The 11,467-nt window shown below is 34.7% G+C and overlaps 1 protein-coding gene across 1 annotated transcript; it reads right to left on the minus strand.

The window, feature by feature from the left end:
* Positions 1-291: 291 nt before the first annotated feature.
* Positions 292-8,142, minus strand: LOC108916164 (homeobox protein SIX2). The gene is made up of 3 exons (XM_023456744.1): positions 8,053-8,142; positions 664-904; positions 292-557 (listed from the first exon to the last, which is right to left on the minus strand). The coding sequence occupies exons 1-3, from the start codon at positions 8,140-8,142 to the stop codon at positions 292-294; spliced, it is 597 nt and encodes a 198-aa protein (XP_023312512.1).
* Positions 8,143-11,467: the final 3,325 nt, after the last annotated feature.

Genomic DNA, 11,467 nt, shown 5'->3' on the forward strand with positions numbered 1-11,467 from the left:
TAAATATAGTATAAGGAATTCAAGACATCTGGACTAAGACGTGCAAAAAAATAGAATAAGTTGCAACGCTTGTTAGAATTACGCCGCTTCGAGTACATGTTGAGGTTAAAATCAATAGAAGCCTTCAATTTAACTGACCCGCCCTGATCTACCTACTCTAAGTTGAAAAGGTAGAAAAATCACTAAAAGGGAAGTCCCTTCTATTATTATTTTTATTACTACACTACATTACTGAAAGTTTTACCAAGAGAATAGTTTCAAGGAGGCATTTCAGCCTATTCCGACCTTCACCTACCTGTCTTTGTGTTCCGCTGCCCGATCCCTCTGCCTCCTGTTCTTGAACCAGTTGGAGACCTGCGTCGTGGTGAGTCCCGTCGCTTCGGCAAGCTCCCTCTTCTCCCTCGGGCTGGGATAGGGGTTGTGCTTGTAACAGTCCCTCAGCACGCTCCTCGACTTCTCCTTGAAGCAGTAGCTCGTCTCCTCGCCGTCCCAGATGGTGCGGGGGAGGGGGAATTTTCGCCGGACGCGGTACTTGCCCACCGCGCCCAAAGGCCTTCCTGTAACAGTAAGTCAAAAATCAGCTAGTTTATATTTACACAGCGTTGAACTACTGTCGGTGAGACATAAGCGAGGACATCTAGCGGTTATTAAGGTACTATTTACCTCTCAATCTTTCAGCCTCTATGTAGTGAGCTTTCAGCCAGAGCGCCTGGAGCTTGGCGTGGTTGTGGGGACTGAAGGTGTGACTTTCTAGTAATTTGTACAGTTCCTTGAAGTTGCCCCTGTGGAACGCCACTATCGCCTTGGCTTTCAGCACTGACTCGTTGTTGTGCAACTTATCACAGGCCGGTAACGACCACAGGAATCTGCCCAGCCTCTCGACGTTGCCCGCCTGCTGAAGCACCTGGAAATAGAAGAGAGAAACAGTCAAGTGCTGTCGTAAGACCAAGGAATCGTTGATGCTTGATTGTTGTAAACTTATTAAAACTGAAGTGGAAAGCAGAGTAACGGTTTTTCTATTATTAAAGGTTAATTGCGCATATTTACGTTTGTTATAAAAAATAGTTGCTGTGACTTCAATAACATAAATTTATTTGTTTATTCATTCCTGCTCAAAGAAATAAAACCCAGTTATACTGCGTAATACATATTAAATTCGTCGTTTGTAATAAAAACTGACGAGTTATTACAAAGATATATTACGTATTCAATAATTTAGAAAATTTAGTAGACGTGAAACAGTATCGATTAAAATTTAGCGTCTATACGTATAAGAGAAATAGTGGATATATATCTCTCCTAGTAAGAGATAGGAAATAGGAAATGGTTAAAAAGTTTTTAACAGATCTGTTGCTAACTTAATGGCATTGAAGATCGGCCCTAGCTCTTCAGGGTTTTGAGTTATATATTTTGAAAAAAGTAAATGTGGCGTTTTCGGAAACCGTCTGCAATTGTTTTATTTAGAGGAATTTTTAAAACAATTTTTCACAGCAAGTTTCTTGTAGTATGCTTACATATTCATTGCGATGTTTCGGTTGCGAGAAACCATCATTAACTTTCTTTTTTCTGATGGGGACCATATTGAATTTTAAGCTGAGCAAATCGAACATTTTTGGCTTTCCAATAATATAAGTAAGAAAAAATTTCAAAAACAACTTCAAAAATAAATATTTTAATATTTTTAATAAACCTGGCAACACCGCATAATTTTTCGAAAGTAATATGCAATTGTTTCAAATTTTTGTAAAAGCTTATCATTAACGTTATGACGTCGAGTGAAAAAACGATAGTAGTTAAATGGTTACGTGTTTACAAAACAAAGCCCCATCAGTACTCTATGAATCTCCATGACGATAATAATATTTTCATTTGTTTCAAACTGCTTGTCCCTTTGAACTATTGTTAATCATAGAGTTAATTGTTAACAGTTAGAGTGACACTTGTTTTAAAATAGTCAAAATGATTTTCCGTTATTCCAGGAGAAATATTATTATTGCCCCAGCTATTACTATCTCTTACATAGTTTTTAGCATGTATCTTTTCAAAACTTCCAAACATTTTCGAATTTGTAATAAATTTAGAAAAATACTTTTCATTTGGTGGTTGTCTTTCGGGATAATTTCCAATATAATTGTTTAAAGCTACAGTTGCTTTTCCATAATTTTTAATAAAACACTCCAACATATCACATTTTTTTTTCTATGGAATAACGCAAAGCTCAAGGCCATGACACTAATAATAAGCATTTACAAAAATTTGACAATATTTTATAATATTCTATAATAATTTCGAAAAAATATGCGGTGTTGCCAGATTTATTAAAAATATTAAAATATTGCTTTTTAAGGTTACGTTTGAAATATTTTTTTACATATATTGCATCATTGAAAAGCCAAAAAATGTTCTATTTAGTCAGCTTAAAATTCAATATGGCGCCCATAAGAAAAACGAAAGTTAATGATAGTTTTTCGCAGCTGAAACGTCGCAATGAAAATCTAAATATACACTGAAATTCATCGAAAAAACTTGCTGTGAAAAAGTGTTTTCAGATTTAAAAAATTCCTCCAAATAAAAATGCTGCAGACTATTTTCGAAAACGCCACATTTGTATTTTTTTCAAATTGACTCAAAAACCTTAATAGCTACGACCGTTTTGCAATCGCCATTAAGTTAGCAGCAGAACTGTCTAAAACTTTCCCTACCTCTTATAGTTTCGAAGATCCCAATACATGCATCACCAAAATGGTCCACACTGTATATTGAATTTTTAATTGATTTGCAATTTAGAATTATGAACGCTATTGAGACGATTTTCAAAATGTTAACACCTTAAAATTAAACGCAGAATTGCATAAACATCCATATTTGTACCAGAAGTTGTACCAGGTGACTACATAAGAAAGAACATTGGAAATATGAAACAAATTATTGTTAACTCAGAGTAACTACTGTGTTAATGATGCTAAAAACAAAATGGCTAGTATTTCACTTTGAACAGGGTGTCCCAATAATTCGTGGGCATGGTGCTATCAGTTTCCTGCAATCAAAATAAGCAGATTTAGCTAAGCTTGATTCGAGAAAATTGACAAAAAAAAGTTCTTTTCAAGTAATACTGCTACAAATAATGCTACTACAAATACAAAAATGTTAAGACAAAAGAAGTAGAAGCTACAGCTTTTGTCATCTTTGACATCCCCTAGCGGCTAAACGAAGCAACTTTATACAGAGGTAAGTTTAGTTAAATCTGCTTATTTTGATCACAAGAAACTGGTAGCTCTATGTACTCAGAATATTGAGACACCCCGTGTAAGTAAAGAGAATTCTACGTTCCAACGCAGATTCTTCAGTGTAGGCCACACTGCTACATAAAATTTTTCCTTGAAAAAAATCAATGCAGAATCAGCAAGGCGCATTCCTAATGGCTAGCACCCACGCAGAAGCATGTGCTTGGGTGCTATTCATCACTCAGCAGTCTCCAGTTACAATTATTGTGGACTCGGTACTGTACCGACGGGTTGTAGGTGTACAACGCTGACCGACGTTTCTTTCTGTCTTATCAACTGCTGAAGTCGGGTCTTATCAACGTCAGATTGAAGGATAATACGTGCTGGTTTGTATTTAAGGCTTGCGCCCGAGACAGAGGTCGTTGGTAGGTCTGGTTTAAGATTTGCTTCTTCTTGGTCTAGCGGGAAAAGGTTACCGAAAACGCAACGTTTCTAATGCTCCAGCAAAATTAGTTCTTAGGTCGAGATCACTTATAAACGCACTCCCACATTGACAGAGTCTTATAAAATTTCCTCCTCGTTACAACGCAAAAAAGTCTTACCTACACAACATTTCCAAAACCATTCCGATCGGACTACACCTGCGCCCAGCGGTCGCTACCGAGGTTTTGTATTTTCTTAACATCTAGCGTTACACTACAGTTTCTTTGAACATTTTCACTGTTAAAAAGCGAGTAAATACTCTCTTCAAAACATCGGCGAATTGCCTTCTATTCGAAAACATTCTACAAAGTTTATTTTAATCAACGCAGAAGGCCGTAAAAGTAAAGCAATAATACTTCGCCTTCGTTAATTACGTATGGATTTGTTTTGGGACGTCAAGTTCAGTTGTGGGAAGAGACGGATTCTGGTTGCAATAAATAAATATGTCAAAGAACTGAGAGCACTTGTCAAAATATAATAAAAGCGGTGATCATTTTAATGGCTGCATTTATATCTCGATTTTCACGCCACTTTGTGTTGTTTTAAGATGCCTGTAGAGCTATTAACAACAGGAACGACACGAGCAATGAGTATTTAAAAATAGAACGGAATCTTTCCTGCCATCGCCGAGCATTTTGGGCTGTGAATAACGCTCATAGAATGGAACTAAGATTGATTTTAGTGTTTGGCCGGTTTATTTCAGTTTATTTATAGTTAAATATACAAGGAGTGTTCGAAAAAGTTAAAATTTCAGGGGAAATCGTGATATTTGTTATGCACAGGGTGTTTCTTGATCTCAGGCCAAGCACAGAATTAAATATACAAGGTGTGGCGTGTATAATCTATAAAAATTAAACTACAGCTTCCTGATGATATTTGTAATAGAAAAGTCTTATACGAAAAAGTTCTATATTCGCTTTTTTTTTGTAAATTATGGTTTATTTATTTAACGAAAATGAACGCCGACCCTGTGTTATTTATTAAAAACTTTGGAAATGTTTTTATGCGACCCGAGATGCAACCTTGTAATTTAAGTCGATATAATCTAATACTAGTAATACTAAAAGAAGGTTAGGTTACACTGTCAAAAAATTTGTGCAGTCAACTGATTTTGTACTTGTACTGAATTCATTATTCACTTAATTATTAAATATTAAGCATGGTCCATCGACCCATCAGTGTTACAAAGTGAAAGATTCCAGATAAAAGTTTTTATTTTGTAATTCTACGATAGTGTAATTTTTATAAAGAAATAAAAAATAAGAATAGCGTGCCGATTACATTAAAAACGAGATTCTTATTTCTTATTTTGCTTAATTTTTTTGTTTGTGCACAACCCAGTTTTGCAATGAACCGAGAAAACAATGCGTTTACTATTTCCGAACGTGTCGATATGGTGTTAGTGTATGGTGCAGCCGGAGAAAATGCACTCCCGGTGACTAGGTTATATCAGGACCGATGGTCACAACGTCACCCCCCCATATGCAAATACAATCCTACAGTGCGTTCAGCGGCTGCGAGATACGGGAAGTGTTATTCCTCGAGGAGAAGGGCGTGATCAGCAAGTGAACCTTAATGTTGAAGATGCAGTGTTGGAAAATCTTGACGAAGACCCCACAATTAGTACTCGACGACTCGCACCGCAAGTAGGAACCTCATCTCGTACCGTACATCGCATCTTAAGGCGCCAATTGTTGCACCCCTATCATCTGCAACCAGTTCAACAGATTTTACCTCCGGATTGTGATCAACGAATGCGTTTTTGCAGATGGTTTTTACGGCAATGTGCCAATCAAGTAGACTTTTCTGCTTATGTTTGTGTAACAGAGAGGCGACATTTACCCGTGATGAAGTGAATTTCCATAATATGCACACTCATTTTCAACATCGGTTCTCGGTAAATGTTTGGGCTGGCATAATAGGCGATGTACTTGTGGGTCCCTATTTCTTTGAAGGACGACTAAATGGACCAACATAAGCTGACTTTTTGGAGAACTGTTTGCCTGAATTATTGGACGATGTGGCATTGCAAGTTCGGGCACGTATGTTTTATCTTCAAGATGGGGCTCCTCCACACAGTACGCGAGAAGTAGCGACACTTTTGAATGAAATGTTTCCTCAGCGATGGATTGGACGTTTTGGTCCTGTGCCGTGGCCACCTCGGTCACCCGATCTAACTCCAATGGACTTCTATCTTTGGAGTCACTTGAAGTCGTTGGTTTACAATACTTTAATTGCTACGGTGGAAGAATTGCGAAATCGTATACCTACTTGAAGCTGCTGACACAATTAGGGGAATTCCTGGAATTTGGGAAAATATTCACCAAAATTGGGTGCGTCGGTGCCATGCCTGTATCCGCGCTAATGGAGATCAATTTCAACATTTTCTCTACAAATAGTAAGTTTTATTTCATTTTGCCCATATTTTAATGGAGATTGTTTAGTGCACGCAGTTGGTAACTACAGATGCTTACGGATGTGGTTGTGTTTTCGAACTCTTGCAGTAACAACAATGCATTTAAAGATAGTAATTATAATTAATTATTATAATAAGAAAATATCAGTTTTTTTTAAATATGTTCTTAGTTTGTACTTTTGCATCGAAAAATTCCCCAAAAATTGAGATGTATCTTTCTATCTTTCAACGACGATTTATTTACGCGGCTGGTCTACAGCACGTAACTCATCGTACAGCACACGGACAGGACCGTTCCATAGAAAATATTTTGATCCATAATTGAACTTTAATTTACGAAAAAAAAAAACCAAAAATAGAACTTTTCTATTACAAATATCGTTAGGAAGCTGTAATTTTTATAGATTATACACGCCACACCTTGTATACAAATTTCTTTTACGCTATGTATTTGTAGCGGCATTGGGGCATACGATATTACTGACAGTGACCTTATAAAAGTAATAGGGGACCTTCATTGTGTTTATTTGAGTCCTTAGGACCACCCTACGACGCCATTAAAGGGTTTTTGTCTGGGTACCGTCTTCAAACTCGCGACATCCGTTTCGGAACCCCTATCTAGCTTCCTCTGCTCGTTGTTTGAAGGAAAGATGGCTGAATCGAGACAAATGACCACGGTACAGGGTGATATTTTCATAGGAGAAACGTTTTTCTTTGTAAGAAGTTTTCCTAACACAAAGAAATGATTCTCCTAAGTTAATTACCTATTAATCAAACTTAACTATAGTACGATCATATTCGATGCAAAGTAATAAATCATTGCCTATCAAGGGAACCAATGAAGTACGCCTTTAAGGGTTTTACAAATTGAATAATTTCTTTATACATTATGAAGGGACGAAGGGATCAATTCAGGTCTGGCACCCTTGTTGCTACAAAAATTCCTTTATTCTCATAAACTATTTATTTTAAATGTAATTTATTATAAATCCAATTTGTTTCCTAAATTCCACATATGTACTACATTTTACCTCTGTACGCGCCACTGTTGTTTACTTGTTTTTTGGAAGCGCTCTCTAATTGACGGCAAAGCTCGCCAGGTTAGTATTTGACGTATAACCGACCAGTTCGTACACTCGATGCACCTGGGCGACTACAGCTACTACCAGAACACAGTGCGTATGCAGCGGTATTTCAGATTTTACATTGAATTTCATTTTAAATTTGAAATGATTTATCTTACGCCTCCTAAAAATGATGACACGATTTTCCTTTGATAAAAGGCCGACAATTTTTTGCTCTACTTTGCATCGTATACGATCCTACTATATTTCTCAAAATGCCAAATTTTAACTCAAACATTTTTTGTTACTGGCAGTAATAGTTAAGACCATCTGGAAACACATTAAATGTTGGAAAATGATTGGTTTTATGCGTTTCTCAACTAGCATAGTGTATTACCATTGTGTTCTAAAGATAAAATCATCTACTATCTTTACATGATTACATTTTTACATGCCCAATTTTGTCTGTCAATACAGTACGTCATCATTGCCCCTTCTTTAATATCATTTTGAGAAATTCCAACGAAATAAAAATGACAAAATACAAAAATCTGTTCTTTTTATTTATTTCCGCTATTTTAAAAGGGCTCTTTCGCAAAATTCAGGGAAGGCAAGTCCTACACCGCTTGTAGGTACACCTTTCTAATTTTTCTCTTCGTGATATTATTTATCGAATCACCCTGTAGGGTCGTCACCACACAACGACCGCTTTTATAACAGTAATAATGAGAAAACGGCCAGGCAGAATGTTATGTCTCGCAACTAGTACTATAACCAATAAATCAAATACGAACGCCACAATAATACCACCCGTTATATAAATATTAAACAAATTTCCGAGTTTATTGGTGTTATTATCACGTACTTGCTGCGCTTCGGATTCCTTCTCGCACTTCCCGGAATCCAGCCTGCTACGATTTACTTTTGGTCCTCGTATATTTAATTTGTAGTTCATATGTATTCATATAACACTGATGGAGTTTCGAATTACTTTTGTATTTTTTCATTGATACACTAACGAAGCGGACCTGAATGGGTTTAGCTTATATGGTTAAGATACAGGGTGTATACAATAAGAGATATGTTTGTTTTGCGATACCTGAAACAAAATTGTTTTGCGAGTTTCAGAAGGTTTAGCTAAAAGAACATAATATAAAAAGGGATTTAGTTGAAACAGCGAATATGTTAAATTTTGATAGATACAGGCATGGGCGTAGGCAGGAATTTTCCTAGGGGCTGGACGAGAGCTAGTTTATAGAAAAAAGGGTATGGTATGTGAAATTATGGTTTCAGAAATACCAATTATAGGTACATGGTAAAACTGAGGAATTTAGAGCAAAAGCCTTCTTATCCAACGGCCTAAAGTGATTCAATCTCACTGATTTATACTGTTTTAGGAAGTAGTAACCAATAGTCCAGGGAAACAAGGGTTTCCATTCCGAATTTTTTCGGATAGAATCGATTGAAGTGAATGTTGGACTGTAAGTAGAAAGTAGCTCATGATTTCATGAAACAAAAGTTATACAGGGTGATTCACAACTTATCCAAAAAAATTTTTTGTAAAATCCTTATAGTTTCCGAGAAAAAAAATATTGAAGTTATAGTACATTCAACCACTACATAGCTGGACAACTGTAGTCTCTAGCGTCATTCGCCACGTGGCCTCAGCGACTCCGAATACTGAATTCGGATTTTGCAATCGTCGTTGCGATATTTACCTGTTATCTGTGGTGTTTACAATAGGTTTTTAGTAGTTAGTGTCAAAAATGGGTAGTTAGTGTCAAAAATGGTTTGCGTGTACTCGGAGTTGATGGATATCGTTTTAATTTATGGTGAAGCATTTGTGTTATGGTGAAACAAGACAACATTTGTGTTAGTTCGTAGAAACTGAGTACAACGGACCCAAATGTGTTTACACATTGGTGGATAAAATTTTGAACAATTGTTGTAACATCGGGTATGTCAAATGATTTTATTATTTAAAAACACAAATTAATTTTATTAATTAATAAAGGCAAAAGCAGTTGAATTTGCCGATATAAAATAGGTGCGATAAAATTCTATTTACATATTTCTTTCCTTGCGAAAGTTTTTGTCCGTTTTTATCACACCGCCATGCCGGTCGCATTGTGCGAGGTCAGGTTTTACAGTGGACCAGTTTCCAGTGCCGTGCAGAAGTGTGTTTTTAAATCATTTTCGAACTGTCCTTTTTGATTTTTTCTTTACAAAATTGTATTTGTAAGGGTTTCCTGTAAATTTTTTTTTTGATAAGTTCTGAATCACCTTGTATAGTGCCGATGACCGCTTTTGTCCAGGGAGGTGGAAGGTCTAGGGGGTGAAAAATAAAATATTGAAAATCAGGAATCGATAAAACAATCAATTTTAAGTAAAGGGTATCTCATGAACATTTTGCAATAAGTGTCAATATTTTCTGAGTTATTGGCGATTGAAAAATGAAAATGTATATTTTTAATTAAAAAAATACGTTTTTAAGTAGTTTTTCTCGAATAACTCGGATAATGGACATTCTATGAAAAGAAAACATCACGAAGAAAATGAAGCCTACAGAAAAAGAAAAAGATTGAGTTTTTTTTCCATTTACGTAGGTGCAATAGGTGTTGAGAAACAGCTGGTTGAGGGTAATTTTATGTCCGCCAGAAACTACAATTGGAAGCTTTTAACTTGAAATAACTAAAAAAATTCTATTCTTCAAGAAAAATGCACAGAACATTTTTTAAAGTACGTATTTTAAAAAATCTTTAAACTGAACTTGACTTTGTCATTAGCATAAAAATTAACAGTTATGATCAAGATAAAACTGTTAATTCGCTTTTTCAGAAAAAAAATCAGTACAAACGCTGATGAATTTTTCACGAGATTTAAAATGAAAGGTAATCCTTCTACAATTTACATTTTTTTGTGCATATTTCTGAAAATACGTTTAATTACGTTTTGATTCAAAAATTTTTTTTATTTCAAAAAGAAATAACACATTTTTGAAAATAACTTTAACAATAAAAAAGATACGAAAAATATTTAATAGTACCAAAGTTTAGATTTTTTTTACAGAATATTTTGGTTTCTTTTTTATTTGTGTAGGATAAAAATTAACAGAGATACCGCTGCTAGAAGTTGGCAGTTGAGGGCGAAGGTCATGTTTTTCGAACCCTTTAACCTAAAAAATCTTTAACCTAAGAAACCCAGTAATCTGATAACACTATAAGAAAGGCATTACAATTAATTTTAAATAATTTAAAAGCCATTTTTTTTATTTTGTCATCGGGGTGGTTTTTAAGGGTTAAAACAATGCGATAAATTATTATAAAAGAATTTAATTTATCCTTGATAGTACAATATCAATGATTTGATAGTACAAATAGTTAAAAACTAAATTTTTTAAATATTTTATTATGGGTAGTTTATTATGGGTTGAAATATTGTATTAAATTATTTATAATACCATAAACTATTAAAAACATTTCTATCTATAATTGTAAAGAATTGGGGCAAGTTGTTAATCAAATGAGTATGAGTGTACATTAGACAACCAATAGGAGGGCAGGAGGTAATTGAAAGTGAAAAAGAAAATACATAAAATAAATGGAATTTAGCATATGACAAATACAAATTTTCATAAAAAAAGGATTTCAAACAAAAATTTAAATAAATGTAATGTAATGAAGTATATTCAAAACTGAAAATTGTGATTGGTAAAAATAAATTGTATTACTAGTTTTAAATTTAGTTGGACATGAAAGAAAACGTGTTGGGTTACTAGGAGAAAATAATAATAAAAATGGATATGACAGCTACAATTTTTGAAGAGTTAATAAAATAAGGTAAGAAAAGTTCACATCTCACAAGATTATTACAATATGCTATATAAAAATATTTTAAGGTCAAGGAAACTATTAATTTTATATTTTTATCATTAACACGTTGACTGCGGTACATACCTCGGGGGGTATGTACTCATTATAAAAAATATGCGAATCTCAATAATCACATTTTTATGTATCTGTGGAAGTTGCAGAATCTGTAGTTTTTAGAAATAATGATTTTTCTATTATTTTCTTTTCAAAACTCTTTGCGAATGAAAACGTTAGTATCCTAGGATATATAGTTACAGATACACGCAAGTTTATAGCAATAATTGTGTTATTTTTAATTTTATAGGGTCAAATGTAAAAAAAATTACATATCCCCAGGGATATGTACCGCACACAGAAGAAGTTTTGTTACATATCCCCGAAGATATGTATCGCAGTCACGGACAAAGT

Source organism: Anoplophora glabripennis, unplaced genomic scaffold (assembly GCF_000390285.2).
Source record: "Anoplophora glabripennis isolate ALB-LARVAE unplaced genomic scaffold, Agla_2.0 scaffold2510, whole genome shotgun sequence".
In the NCBI taxonomy this organism is placed as follows: Eukaryota; Metazoa; Arthropoda; class Insecta; order Coleoptera; family Cerambycidae; genus Anoplophora; species Anoplophora glabripennis.

Bases quoted from the DNA above. Each gene is read 5' to 3' on its own strand.
- LOC108916164 (XM_023456744.1), bottom strand. From the start codon at position 8,142: ATGAACTACAAATTAAATATACGAGGACCAAAAGTAAATCGTAGCAGG. The intron at 905-8,052 runs GTACGTGATAAT...TTCTATTTCCAG, and splicing joins AGGAATCCGAAGCGCAGCAA to GTGCTTCAGCAGGCGGGCAA. The intron at 558-663 runs GTAAATAGTACC...TTACTGTTACAG, and splicing joins AGAGGCTGAAAGATTGAGAG to GAAGGCCTTTGGGCGCGGTG.